This window comes from Zea mays, chromosome 3 (assembly GCF_902167145.1).
Source record: "Zea mays cultivar B73 chromosome 3, Zm-B73-REFERENCE-NAM-5.0, whole genome shotgun sequence".
Classification (NCBI taxonomy): Eukaryota; Viridiplantae; Streptophyta; class Magnoliopsida; order Poales; family Poaceae; genus Zea; species Zea mays.
In genome coordinates, this window is record NC_050098.1 from 219,207,091 (window position 1) to 219,221,981 (window position 14,891).

The following is a 14,891-nucleotide window of genomic DNA, read 5'->3' on the forward strand; positions in this document are numbered from 1 at the left end:
GCCTTGAGAGCAATGGGTTGAGGCTCATGGATGGGACCGTTCAACGCATCGTCCACGTATCTTGCCTCCTTGATCATCATTCGCCCACTTACGAACTTCCCAAGAATTTCTTCGGGCGACATTTTGGTGTACCTGGGATTCTCACGAATATTATTCACCAAATGAGGATCAAGAACGGTAAAGGACCTTAGCATTAGGCGGACGACGTCGTGGTCCGTCCATCGCGTGCTTCCGTAGCTCCTTATTTTGTTGATAAGGGTCTTGAGCCGGTTGTATGTTTGAGTTGGCTCCTCGCCCCTTATCATCGCGAACCGTCCAAGCTCGCCCTCCACCAACTCCATTTTGGTGAGCAAGGTAGCGTCATTTCCCTCATGAGAGATCTTGAGGGTATCCCAGATTTGCTTGGCGTTATCCAAGCCACTCACCTTGTTATATTCATCCCTGCACAATGAAGCTAGAAGAACAGTAGTAGCTTGTGCATTCTTATGGATTTGCTCATTAATGAATATAGGACTATCCGAACTATTAAAGTGCATTCCACTATCTACAATCTCCCATATACTAGGATGGAGAGAGAATAGGTGACTACGCATTTTGTGGCTCCAAAATCCGTAGTCCTCCCCATCAAAGTGTGGGGGCTTGCCGAGTGGAATGGAAAGCAAATGTGAATTTGAACTTTGCGGAATTCGAGAGTAGTCAAAAGAAAAGTTAGAATTAACCGGTTTCCTTTATTCGTAGTCGTTGTGGTCGTCGTCCTTTTGGGAAGAAGTAGACTCATCACTGTCGTCGTAGTAGACGATCTCCTTGATGCGCCTTGTCTTCTTCTTCTTTCCTTCCTTCCGTCTATGACCCGAGCCAGAGTCGTTAGGCTTGTCATCTTTGGGCTCGTTGACGAAGGACTCCTTCTCCTTATCGTTGATCACGATTCCCTTCCCCTTAGGATCCATCTCTTCGGGCGGTTAGTCCCTTTCTTGAAGAGAACGGCTCCGATACCAATTGAGAGCACCTAGAGGGGGGGGGGGTGAATAGGTGATCCTGTAAAACTTCAAAAACTTAAGCCACAAAAACTTGTTAAGTGTTAGCACAAGTATGGCCAAGTGGCTAGAGAGGAGTCAAAACACAATAACCACAAGAAATCAATCACAGAGATGACGCGGTGGTTATCCCGTGGTTCGGCCAAGTACAAAAACTTGCCTACTCCACGTTGTGGCGTCCCAACGGACGAGAGTTGCACTCAACTCCTCTCAAGTGATCCAATGATCAACTTGAATACCACGGTGTTCTTGCTTTTCTTTTCTCAATCCCGTTTGCGAGGAATCTCCACAACTTGGAGCCTCTCGCCCTTACAAAAGATGTTCACAGAGAATCACGGAGCAAGGGAGGGATTAGCAACTCACACACAACACAAAGATCACAGCGAATACGCACACACAAGACCCAGACTTGAGCTCAAAAGACTAGCACACTAGAACGGAGCTCAAATCACTAGAATATCGAACAAGTGTGCAAGATTGATGTGTGAGTGATCAAGAGTGCTCAAGGAATGCTTGGTTTTCTCCTCCATGCGCCTAGGGGTCCCTTTTATAGCCCCAAGGCAGCTAGGAGCCGTTGAGAACAAATCTAGAAGGCCATCCTTGCCTTCTGTCGTCGGGCGCACCGGACAGTCCGGTGCACACCGGACACTGTCCGGTGCCCGATTTCTTTCCTTAAACAGTCCAGTCGACCGTTGCCGACCGTTGCAGATCTGGCGCACCGGACAGTCCGGTGCCCCCTCCCGACCGTTGGCCAGGCCACGTGTCGCGCGCAGATTCCGCGGCCGACCGTTGGCTCACCGGACAGTCCGGTGCACACCGGACAGTCCGGTGAATTTTAGCCGAAGTCGCTGGAGAAAAACCCGAGAGCGGCTGGTTTGCTCCGCGCTGGTCTGGCGCACCGGACACTGTCCGGTGCACACCGGACAGTCCGGTGCCCCAGCCCGAAACAGCCTTTGGCTGTACACAGCCACTCTCCACTTCTTTTCTTTTCTTCTTCTTCCTGTTTCTAACACTTAGACAAGATATTAGTACACAAAACCAATGTACTAAGGCTTAGAAACATACCTTTACTTGTGATTTGCACTTTGTTCAACCATGGGCACATTTTCACATTTAAGCACTTGTGTTTGCACTCAATCACCAAAATACTTAGAAATGGCCCAAAGGCACATTTCCCTTTCAAGAGCGTTGTGCAGGTAGAGCGCAACGTCTCCCAATCCTATCGGAGAAAGACGATCAACGACTCTGAGTAGATGGAAAGGAGGGAGATGGCGGCGGAGGGCAGCGCAGAGCCAGAGCGTGATGATGGGATCATACCATTCAGTAGGAGCGGGAACGATGATTCTCACGCGGGAACGGTAAAAAGAAGGGATTGAGAGGACATGCGCCTGCGGAAATTTCTGCATCGAAGGAATTTTTTTCGCGTGCGGAAAGATGTGATCAGTTAATAGAGTTATGTTGGACGGCTGTTTTTTAAATTTTTACCTAAATTAAGGATTGAGATATGTTGAAGATGCTCTAGGGTAGTCCTGGAATAAAGTACATCATCCATAGAAAGACGCTGATTTAATGATTAATACGTTGAACTAATTAGATTAGTAAACATTCGTGCAAGTAAAGCGGTGGATGGGAAAAAAATTTGCTGCAGACCGGCTGTAAATCAGGCTGTTTGTAGCCTCTCATAAAAATGAGTATAGACCCCACCCGTAGACCAATAATATAACTAAAACTTTATCTGATGGACCTGTAGGTGGGGTCTATACTTATTTTTGTGATGGACTGCCGATCCAAGCTCCGCCGCTCATAGGGCCTAATAGCGTTGGAACAAAAGTTGGCATGGGCCTATGATGAAACGCGGAACAAAAGTTTCCCAGGCCGGGAGCCACATCGCCGGTGTCCGGCCCACGTGCATGAACGCGCGAACCCTACAAGATGCGGGAGCTTGCCGGAACGCGCGGCTGAACGCGAAACATGTACCGGGAGGATACAGTACGTGTTGGCACTCTCGACTATTGCGCAGCTGTAAGGCTGGAGTAGTAGTTCATCCTTATAATTATAACCAGATGGCGAAACCGTACAAATCCATATCGCGTCGTGGACTCGCGGTGCTATTTTATGGTTTAGCATCACGTAGGTGCCCTTTTATGCATGATGCGGCAAATCATCAAGCAACGAGGTGGGGTAACATAAACAAGCAAAGCAAAGCGAGCTTCCCACACAGCGTGCGCGCGCGCGCGGCTACTGTCCCGCGGCGAACGCCTCGACCGGGAAGGTCTTGGTGACGCCGGCGAGGCTCTTGAAGTGGATCTTGCCCGTGGGCGGGTCGTCGACGGTGATCTCGTTGACGGGCGGCCACAGCATGAGCTCCTTGGCCTTGACGCCCTTGAGCTTCTTGATGCGCCTGGCGCTGACGTACCCTGTGACCTCCACGTCGTAGCTCACCTGCTTGCCCACCAGCTTGAACTGGTGCTCCACCTTCTTCCGCTGCGCGATCCACATGTACCCGGTGGCGCGCACGAACCCGACCTCGATCACGTCCGCCAGGGGCAGCAGGCCCAGCGGCAGCCCGAACTCCTCCAGCAGCGACACCGCCATCTTCAGGCCCTCCTCGTGCCCCTTCTTCACCACGCCGCCCGCCCTCTCGGCCATATGCCCGCTTTGCTTAGCTAGCTGATCGACCTGCTCGTTCAATTACCTGTGCTGATCGATCGACGCTGTGCTTTGCGTCTGGCTGTCGGGAGTTTCTCTTATTTATATAAGGGGAGGGGGGGTGGACCAAGAAACGCCAAGCGAACGAGTGCTGACAGGCCTCGAATTAATCGTTGGGGGTTTTAGAAGTTTGCGATGCGGATGTTCGAGTTCGACGGCGGAATGACCGAGCGATGCTACTTGTTGGTAGTGTTGTCTGCTTGTCAGCTTGGCGCAGGGTTTGCAGCATTGCCTAGTCCGATTGCCCGGCAAATGCCGCCGGTGCGATGCTCTATGCTTGTCCCTCTCTCAACAAGACGGTTCAGGCTTCTCCTGTCAATCAGAAGAACTGCAAACGTTGAGAGAATGTCACAGCTACTCGTGGAGATTGTTCCTTTTTTAGTCCACGTGGACCTTTCTTCTATCAGGGAATCAAGTTAGGCATGAACTAGCAAATCGAAGTCGAAATGGTGAACAAAATTAGCTTCAGGTGTACAATTGGACACCAGGGAATGATCAACAGAAATTTATTTTTATTCTTGCAAATCACAACAGTACCACACCGCCAAGAGTTTACTTTTCTGGTCCTCAAGCACGAGCAATACAGGCACAATCTAAGAGTTCAAAAGCCCAGGCATATTAAGTTCTTACAAACTAGCCATTGCAGTCACACTGCGGATCCATACAAGCTTATGAAGACTGTCGAAGCTCTGGACGCACGAAATCAGCATCAGCGGTCACTGAGATGTCAACAGTGGGCCTCAGCTGAGCGCAGACTTCGATGGCACCGTGGACAGGGTCAGACATGAAGTTGCTGATGAGGTCTTGGTTGATCGGTGCTTTCTTGTCAACAGTCACAAACGCCTGTTGGGTCAAGATGTAATCGAAGCGTGGTGCCCACTTCCTAGATCCCAAACGAGCAGTTGTGGAGCAGTTATCGACCATGAAGGCCACACCGCGAGCATGCATGAACGGGTTCAACGAGTCCACGGACTCGATCAGGCTCTCATTAATTATCTCTGAGTAAGAGTGGCCCTTCTTCCTAAGGACCTCAATCTACAATGATTCAAACAAAAGACTGTTAAACATTTCACTAACCGGCGTGTAATGAGACGCTATTACCCTTCTGGATATGGGATCGAACCTGAGCCATCATTAGTGCAACATACACTCCAGCAGTGAAGGGATGCAGTGGGCCAAGATCACCTTGTGGCCTGGTTGAACGGACCCTTTCACCCACCTTCCACATACGTGTTTGATCAATTTTTCCCATAGGGAAAGCAGGGAGCCCTTCCTTCTCCTGTTAAGAGAAAGGAAAATGCATGTAATCATTTCGTTTTGTTTCATTGGAGATCCACAAATAGAATATGATTTAGCATTTTAGTAGACGGGAAAGCATACATAAAATCTCCTCCCAGCCAACACCACACTTCTAATCTCACTTCCAGAAGAGACGTCTTCATAGCACTCATACAATATGTCCATGCATGGGTAATATGCTGCACTATAGGCCTCAATAAACTGCTTCTTTCCTTCTTCAGTCAAGGAGTTATACACTTCAAGCATACCCTGGTACCATGGAAATACATGCGATGAGTAAAGCCAAAATGAAACAATCAAAAGATACAAAAAGCTTTGTGTACCTTCTTTGAAATAGTTTTCGATATAATTCCAGTGATGCTCTCTACAGTATTCTTATATGCTGAGTCCTCGTCCATTCCTTGTTCTGTGTATCTCCTGAAAAGAGCCTCCACCATGCCATGGACAGCACCAAGCAAAATACCTGCATAATAAATAACCAAATACAGATTCAAACTTCAAAGTGCAAAACTTTATTTCATTAGACAGAAAAAGTCACCACTCACCTCGCTCGCCAAAAATGTCACTCCGGTACTCCTGCTCTAGAGTAGTAGCAAATGTGAAAGGAGAACCTAAAGCTACTGACCACCCTAGAGCTACATCTGTTGCCCTTCCATCAACATCCTATAAAATGCAAAGAACAACACAAGAATGTCAATAGAGATTCAAAAATATACACTTGAAGGAAGAACCACACAAAACAAGCATGTGTAACATATGTAATATACCTGGTGAAGGTAAACAAGTAATAAACTATTCAGACAATACTCATATGTAACACACCTGGTGAACAGCAAAGCTAGCATTGATACCAGCACCATTGATCTCTTTGCCCTGAACATAAAGTCTTCTGACTGATGGGCCCATTCCCTTGGGGCATACAGCAATCACACTGATGCTTTTAGGGAAATCAAAACCCAGAGATTGCAAATGTCCAAGGAGAAATCCATGTGACAAACCAAGAATACTGTTTGGTTTCATGTGCGAGAAAATTTTCTCGTAGTTATCAGCCTGTACAGAGTATTGAAGTACCGTAAATGTCATCAAAATTTAAACAGACAAGAGTGTGACCAACTAGAATCAGTCTCACTTCAAAGCAACACAATCAAATCAATAATAGTTGAAAACACAAAGTGGACACCAGGGAATGATCAACAGAAAGGTGCAAAGCTTATGATCAATGAAAAAGCAAACCTGAGCAGAATCAGATATCAGTAGCAAAACAAGATCACTGTTTGATACAGTCTCCCATATATCACCCAGCGTCCCACTCTCTTCGGTGAATCCTGCTGCTCGGGCTTCTTCAAAAGATTTAGAACCTTTCCGGAGACCAATCTGAAACCAAAACAACAGAATCAGAGATGCAAATGTTGCTTATTGCTTAAGTAATATCGAGTCAACAAGAAACCAAGGAAAATATGATGGCCCATTGAAGTAATGATTTAGAGCTACCATCTGTTAGAATTTTTGAGTTATACCTATCAGGGCTAAGATATGCTGTACTAGCAGAATACAAAGAAAACCTAACCTTAACAACAATATCTGACTTTGCCTCAACAAGTGAGTCTCTCAAGTTCTGAGCTTGCGCAGGACCCTGCAAAATTAATAATGACTATGTCACTGCATGCACATGGTTTTCATCAATGTGCAGAGGCCTCGAATCTTCTACACAATTTATAGAAAAAGAAAAAGAAAAGATCGTGTCCAAAAGTAGATGGGAAAAATATCAATGGTAACAAACTAACAACTATAACTTAAAGTCTTAAACAATTAATTAACAAGAAAATACAGATTGGTACATTTACATCTAGTCTAGATAATTCTATAGATACTGCCATTAGGGAAGGCATTCACTGCATCCAACACCAACAAACATAGCAACGTCAATATCAATGCCTACTAAACCAAACTATACCTAATAATCATATATAGTAACAGTAGCACAGCAACACTCAAGTCAATAGCAGGGACCAAGCCAGACCATGCGCGCTGTATTGTTCGATATTAGTTTCAATCGATTAATAATAGCATACAACGTTTTTATTCTTTTGCCCACAGTGAACACTCAAGGTCACCATCAAGCAAATTGGGCCTACCATATTCATCCGACCGAGCAAAAATGTTAATAGCCATATAATCTAAATCTAAACCTGTAGTTCCCAAAGAGTACACGATCATTTGGGTACTTACAAAGAATTTTATCTATGCTCAGATATAATAACGCTAAACATTTGACAGAAGTAAACGACGGTAGTGACACAAACAAGAACAATTCCGTCAGACAAAATAGAGTTTGCCGGCCTTTTAACCTGCGAGCCCCAGCCGATTACACCGATCTGTTTGATTCCCTTGAAGGCCTCCGGTAACAGCGGGAACAGATCCCTCCCACCCCTCACAATATACTGCAACACAAACAAGAAAAATCAGCAGCGTGTGTGGGTTCGCAAAAACTAATCAACGAAGGAGCACGCCAGCACGGAAGGCAATAGCATGGTCTAAGCCTGTAAATCGTACCTCCTCATGGCCGGCCAGGGACACCTTTTCCTTCTTGAAGACGGAGGTCTCGAAGTCGAGCGACGGCATGGCGGTGCCGATGACCGACGGCGACGAGACCTTCGCAGCCACGGCGCGGCGGCGGTCCGCGGAGGCGGCGACGAGGCATGGGTGCTGCGTGGCGGGGAAGGAGACGGAGGTGGCGGCTGTGGCTACGGAGGGGGCGGGGTTTAGGGTTTTGCGGCCGATGGCGAGGTAGGTGGAAGAGGAAGTCGCCGCCGCCATTTCAGAGGAGCAGAGGCTAGTGAAGAGTGAGGTGGCTGGAAAGAGAGGATTTCCGGAGATGCGTCCGTGAGCTCTTTATGTGTGGGATTGACGGATTGTAGGGCAGAAAAGTTGGCGACAGTAGGACAGTCACATACTCACATCGCTATGGCTACCGACAGATATATAAATACAACGGCCTCAAATTTGGAAACTCAAATACTCTTCTAAATTAGAGGTGATTAAAGGCGAAATTAGTTTATTTCTCCCTAAATTCTCTTCAATCCTAAAGGAGTTCCAAACTAGACCAAAAATTGATCTTCACTTCGGTAGAAAAAAGAATGAGCGAGTGTTTGGATAGCCCTAAGAGCAACTCCAACAGTTTAGGTAAATTGTTAGATTTGGTAAGGGAAAAAAACCAGTTCAAGACACATCCAACATATTTACTATCTATCTTTCATCTCCATCTTGATCGGTATCTCTCTCCCTCGCAAGGCATATTTGTCAAGGACGTACGACTCGGCATCTCCCTCCATCACACCATGTAGCCCTCCCACGCGTGGTGTAAGTTTCCCTTTCCCACGCTTTTTCCCGCTCCCGCGCCGTCAGCACCATCGTGACTTACATGTGCCCTCCCGCTGTCCCACCCTCTCATAGTCGTCGTCGCAAGCATCCCGCGTTGCCACTATCTTCTAGCGTCGTCGCAACCATCCCGCGTCGTCGCTGTCTTCCCGCATCATCGCAACCATCCCGCCCCGCCATGTATAGACCTCCAACATCACAACTTTATACTAGTTTAAAGTTCGGGAATCCAATTTTTTGTTTACCAAAAACTTATGTGTTTCATATTGCTTTATCTGTTTTGTACGATTTCTGCTTTCTCTACTTTCTCCTTTGACACACGGTGGATGAAGAATTGTCAATGCTATCTCTGCTTTCTGCTTTGACGGATGGTGGATGAAGAGCTCTCAATGCTATCTCTACTCTCTGATTTATCTGTTTATGAGTTTTAGTTTAGCATACTTGCTTCTTGCTTTCTACCAGGTTACTTAGTTTTGATAGAGGATGTGTATGAACTAACATGGACAGATGTTGCCATGTGTACTGCAGAGTATGTTGTGTCATGAGGGATCCATTTTTTTGTGCTTGTACACATCTTCATTATTTTTTCACTGCTGGCATTTGCTGCAGATGTTGATTGAGGGCCCCTGCTTACATGAAACTGACATGTATACAATGCAGGCAAGTCAGGGCGGCAGCGGGGACTGGGCCTTGGCCTCAAGTGGCGATCTGATGGCAACAATGCATGTGTTGAAATATAATATAAGTAAATTATCCATGTCTTCCTATGAGCTTAATTTTTTGGGTTTGATTGATTGATGCATGCAGTTTAATATGGTACCAAAGTCAGAGGTCACAAGTTCGAATCTTGGTTAGCATTATTAAAATAAAATAATTGTTGTCTGCTCCTATTCCACGTCTGAGACCCAGGAGAGGTTCGACGTGATAGGTATATAAATAAATTGTTCATTTCTTCCTATCAACTTAAACTTTTGGGTTGGTACATGCAACTTAATAACATGCATGTGACAATGATGGAAACAAGGGTTGTGCGTTCGACAAGAAAAGAGAATATAGAAAGGAAAAGAAGAAAGGCAAGTTAGAGCATCTTTAAGAGACTAGCTAAATAGCTTGTCAAGCTAAATTTTAGCTACTTAATAGCATAATAGCTCTCCAATAAACTAGCTATTTAACTTGTTAAACTATCTGGCTCTCTAAATTAACTCCCTCACTAGCCAAATTTGGCTAACAACCCTCGCTAGCCAAGCTAACTTGCTTGGTGGAGAGTCTGTTGGAATGATATGTTATATATAGAGTTATTTATGCAGAGACAAATAAGAGTCCAATAGAGAGCAAAAAATAAAGAGTCTTTTAGAGGTGCTCTTACTCTACATTTTATTTAGCTATCTATTTAAAATAGCCTACTATGAAACTCTATATTTAGCCAGGATTATACATAAAGTCTTTGTTCTTAGTGCTTTATATTTAAAAGTTAGTTGCCTCATACATTGCTATGTTTCTATATGTCATATAGATAGACTTGTTTAAATGAGATATTTATTCAAACATTATTATTTTTTATTTTAAAATTATTAGAATATGTATTTACTAGGGGAGTGCCCGTGCATTACAACGGAAACACATAATACCACGATACTGTTATGAGAAAATGTTTCTTAATACATTTGTGATCCTATCCATACATAAATTTTGTTATTTTAATCTAGTTGTTTCACCACTACATTGCAAACATCAATATCATGCAGACTTTTATATATGATATTTAGGTACACGTGTGTTACTACGATTTTTAAATGAATTACCTTGTAATTGATTCAAAAGATCCAAAGAAAAAGTATGTAAGCTTACCAAAGTTTAAGAGAACTTACCCGACAACCAGCCTTCATCATGTGCTTTAAAAGTTAAGGAATTAATACATAAAAACATCATGTGCATTACAAGTTAAGGAATTAATACATAAGAAAAACATCATGTGCATTACAAGTTAAGGAATTAATACATAAGGAAAACAAAACAAGAACAAGAATAAAGCACGTCTGGTTGCATATCTAGAGTTGTCAGGCGCATAAAAAAACATAATCAACCAAAAGTGAAATAATAACATCCAACATCTTCGCCATCCTCATCCTACCATTTGTCCAGTCAACCTTCAAGAACACAAGTCCTTTTTCACGAGCCTTGGCCACCAACCGCTCTCATCTTTCTTATTCTGGTAGCATATGATTCTTGGGACAACAACTGCTTTGCTCTCCTGCAAATAGGAAGGCCAATACAATCAAAATCTGAAACGTTACATTCAACATGTATTAAATAGACAACATCAAACAACTCAAGATCAAACTCGCAGGGCGAGTCATCTGAGCCCTTAGCTGACAAGTTGAAATGGCCTTTAGGCTTTAAGTTCTGCTTCACACCCTTGGCGTCAGGCAGCTCTATCGTCAAAAACACCATGCCAGATCAAAACTGTACAGACAAACCAAGTCGTATCAACCCAAATCTAGAAGTACCCAGAAAATCCGATGCCATTTTCTGTAGTCATTAGAGTAACACCAATATCATTAAGCATGCAAAAAACAGAATACAGAAAGTCATCAGCACAAGGAGTAACTTGATAATGTTACAGGTCCCAGATTAATGATTCTAAATAGAAATTATTAATAAAGGGGAAAAGATGGTTGAAGAATATATCTGGAGATCAGAACAAGAACCAACAAAATACAATCCTATCACAACAGGAATCCAAGTAATTCCCGTCGGCCAAGAACCGACAGGAATTAGCACTATACCGACGGGAATTAGTTATTCCCGTCGGTATAGTACTTATTCCCGTCGGTTCTCGACCGACAGGAATACCTAGTCGGGGTTTAGTTAATTCTCGTCGGCCGCCGACGGAAATTAATTAATTCCCGTCGGCTTGTATGTGTGTCGTCTCGACCGTGGCACACACCACTAATCCTCGTCGGCCAGAGAGGGCCGACGGGAGTTACACCACTAATTCCCATCGGTCACCAATAGCCCATGGGAATAATTGTGTTCTTTTCATAACCCTCGTCATCCTCTAGCAGCCCATGAGAGTTATTCTGTTCTAATACCATAAACAATTTTCTCTATTTTTATCACATTTTAACATAACAAATCACAGATATTATATTTCACAATTCTCATGCATGGCATATTAGAATTCATATACAAAGAAAAAGACATGGTTGTTGTCAGTCTTATTACAAAATCTACAGAATCCAAACATTAATGTCACCTTCTCTCGCTGTTAAAAATACGACATGACTACGGTAAGTCTTATTACAGAATTTACAGAATTCAAACAATTTCCCCTATCCAAATTTGGTTAACAACTCTCGCTAGTCAAGCTAACTTGCATGGTGGAGAGTCTGTTGGAATGAGATGTTATATATAGAGTTATTTATGGAGAGACAAATAAGAGTCAAATAGAGAGAAAAAAATAAAGAGTCTTTTAGAGGTGCTCTTACTCACATTTTATTTAGCTATCTATTTAAAATAGCCTACTATGAAACTCTATATTTAGCTAAGATTATACATAAGGTCTTTGTTCTTAATGCTCTATATTTAAAAGTTAGTTGCCCCGTACATTGCTATGTTTCTATATGTCATATAGATAGACTTGTTTAAATGAGATATTTATTCAAACATTATTATTTTTTATTTTACTCATTTATATAACACAAACAGACATAAGTTATAGTAGTAGCACCAAATGCTTTATACCAAGTGAGTAGGGTTCGAATCCTCCACACCACATTTTTATATCGCGCGGGATGGGAAATTCATTCACGAGCTAGAGGAGACGACATACGAATAAACTCACATTTAAATATAGAATAAAATTAGATTTAGATTCTATTCTTGTAGTTAAACATCTCATTTCTATTAACTCTAGATCAATCAAAACTTAAGATCTAAGATTAAATCTATAGATTTTCTGGAGCATCTCAAAAACTCATAAATAAGTGAAATTGGCTAGGATTATCTATCACAAAGAAAAATGTGTGGTCTGTTTTCTTTTCTTTTCTTCCTCCTCGTGACCATATATCATACGGAGTATAAGCCATTCTCCTTACTTGCTTCGTGTCTCCTTCGGTCCTTCCTCGTGCACAGGTCCTGCCTCTTGTCCTCTTGGCCACGCACATGATGGCAACCGAAAATTCTTCGTTGGGTTTTAGCTCCCCCATCTTCATCCACATTTACCCTTCGAAGAAGAATTTTCCTCTGTTTACATTCTCTTGGGTGAATAAACTTTCTCATCTTCATCTCCTAATGGAAGAATTTCACGTGAGGAATCGAAGATCGCTATATCGGGACTCTATTGCCATCTCTAGTCCTGTCGCACCGGTGTCATGCCTTGTTCCGAACGAAGGAATCGAAACGTGGTCGCCAGGATTCGGAACAACTAACCGGTAAAGCTCATATTCGTTATATATATATATATATATATATATATATATATATATATATATATTGTTTTAAAATAAAATATAATCATGTCAGAGCGGTACCGCAAGTCCAGAAAGACGCCCAGGCATGGCACGATTCTTAGGTTGCACTAGGCCTGGATATCGAGCTGACTCGACTCGTTCTGGCTCGTTATGATAACGAGCCAGCTCGACTCGACTCGTTAACATAACGAGCTAAAGAAGCGGCTCGGCTCGACTCGTCTCGTTTAGCAGCTCGCTAAACTCGTGAGCCAGCTTGATATCAAAACAGCCACAAAGTTGAGCATTCATTTAACTCGCGAGCTAGTTCAATCTGCTCGATTAACTCATGAGCTAGCTCGATCCTCGTGCTTGCTCACTGATTCGCTACAAGAACTTCGTCGTGGTGGCTGAGATTAGGCTCCTTCACACGCCTCTGGCTCTAGGTCTTGGGCCTCCATGGCGGTAATGAGAGAGTGGCCAGCGACAAGGGACTGAAGTCGCTGGACCGCCGGATGGGACGAGTCTGTGAGACCGTGACTCCACAAGACGGCGATATCGCGCCTGGCAACTGCAGCGGTGGCCTGCGGGCACGCGGCTGTTGGAACTTGCTCCAGTTGCAAGGGGATCCAACAAAGATGAGCAATGACGTAAGCAAGGCTCTCGCGCGTGTGGGCAATAGCTCTGTTGATCTGGCCTCTCACGGGCACTGTGCGGGGGTATTTATAGGTACCTGAGCGCCCAGCGCCTTGTGTTAAGGACGCATGTGCCCTCAGCTACCTAGGTTATCCCCAGAATATTCCCATAAAGCAGGGTTACAGACTGTAATTACAGGGATGCCTTTACAAATTAGGCCCGTAACACGCGGCGGCCACGCAGGGCCCGTTACAGTGGGCCGGATCACACGTGGGCCTCTGAGCTGGGCGAGGCTGCACTGTGGGATGACGCCATCGCAGGCCTTCGTCTTGTGCCGAATAGAGCGAAGGGTGTCCCTGCCCGTTTTGTCTCTGTCAGACCAGCGACTGCAGCGAAGGCCTCGAGCGAAGGGTGGCGTCTTTGCCTTCGCCCCAACATTTGCCCTCCGAGGGACCAGTTCGACAAAGTCACCTGGTGCCGAAGACGTCGCTAGATGGCGGAGACGCTGCCCTCGCTCGAAGTGGTTCCGCGGGGGTTTTTGACATGACCGTTGATTGACAGCGTACTGTTGGATTGCGGGTTTCCCGAAGCGCCGCGCCCTGTTGGATTGCGGGTTTCCCGGAGAGCCGCGCCCTGTCTATAAAAGGGGGCGGGGGTCGGCGCTTTTTGAACTTCACTTTCCGCGCTCCGTGAAAACTCTAGCCGCCTTTTTCACCGTCCTGTTGCTCGTCCGCCCGCCGTGCTCTTGTTCGCCGGAGATCTGGCTCGAGTGAAGCAGACCGCCCGCCACCGCCGACGGTACGTAGCGATGTCGACCTCCTCTTCTTCCGCTGCCGCTACGCCGCCGGCCGACGCCTCGCCGCCGGCCGACGCCTCGCCGTCGGCCAACGCCTCGTCTGAGGAGACGCTGAGTAGTTTGATGGCAGAGGAGTTGCGCGCCGGCGATTCTGTGGATTTTGGCATGTCGCGGATGTCGTCGGTTCGCGTGCAAGATATGCAGCGGTTGGGTTACTTCGGCGGCGGAGTTGCTCGTGTCCCGGGGACGGAGGAAGTCCCCGAGCCGGAGGGCGAGTTGGTTGTGTTCGAGGCGTTCTTCGCCGCCGGTCTCCGCCTGCCTGCGCACCGATTTGTTGGCGAAGTCCTGCGCAGGTTTAATGTTCAGATACATCAGCTGACACCGAACGCCGTGGTGGCTCTGTCGAAGTATGTCTGGGCGACGACTTCGTACGGCGGACAGCCATCGGTCGAAGTCTTTGCGAAGTATTATTGCTTGCACTGGCAGAAGAGGATGATTGGAGATGAAGTTGCTCAGTTTGGGTCCTGCACGTTTACGCCGAAGACCGGCAAGACCACGATGCAGGTAGTCGAGTTGGTTCCCTGCACCCGC

General features: G+C 45.4%; 2 protein-coding genes across 2 annotated transcripts; both read right to left on the reverse strand.

Annotated features, from left to right (window-relative positions):
• Positions 1–3,044: 3,044 nt before the first annotated feature.
• On the reverse strand, positions 3,045–3,766 carry LOC103651416 (DUF538 family protein). The gene has a single exon (XM_008677049.3). It carries the CDS (start codon positions 3,681–3,683, stop codon positions 3,273–3,275), a length of 411 nt encoding a protein of 136 aa, XP_008675271.1. The 5' UTR covers positions 3,684–3,766; the 3' UTR covers positions 3,045–3,272.
• A 470-nt stretch (positions 3,767–4,236) lies between these two features.
• LOC100193695 (ketol-acid reductoisomerase) lies at positions 4,237–7,891 on the reverse strand. The gene is made up of 10 exons (NM_001138787.1): positions 7,596–7,891; positions 7,391–7,483; positions 6,610–6,675; positions 6,276–6,416; positions 5,865–6,092; positions 5,588–5,705; positions 5,366–5,505; positions 5,124–5,291; positions 4,867–5,022; positions 4,237–4,778 (listed from the first exon to the last, which is right to left on the reverse strand). Exons 1-10 carry the CDS (start codon positions 7,857–7,859, stop codon positions 4,413–4,415), a joined length of 1,740 nt encoding a protein of 579 aa, NP_001132259.1. The 5' UTR covers positions 7,860–7,891; the 3' UTR covers positions 4,237–4,412.
• Between the last annotated feature and the right edge of the window lie 7,000 nt (positions 7,892–14,891).

What these genes read in the sequence shown, in the direction of transcription:
- LOC100193695 (NM_001138787.1), bottom strand. Translation starts at nt 7,859, where the DNA reads ATGGCGGCGGCGACTTCCTCTTCCACCTACCTCGCCATCGGCCGCAAA. An exon ending in CTAGCTTTGCTGTTCACCAG is followed by an intron (nt 5,706 to 5,864) that starts GTGTGTTACATA and finishes TGCATTTTATAG; the next exon opens with GATGTTGATGGAAGGGCAAC. An exon ending in TGGCTGGGAGGAGATTTTAT is followed by an intron (nt 5,023 to 5,123) that starts GTATGCTTTCCC and finishes TTCTCTTAACAG; the next exon opens with GAGAAGGAAGGGCTCCCTGC.
- LOC103651416 (XM_008677049.3), bottom strand. Translation starts at nt 3,683, where the DNA reads ATGGCCGAGAGGGCGGGCGGCGTGGTGAAGAAGGGGCACGAGGAGGGC.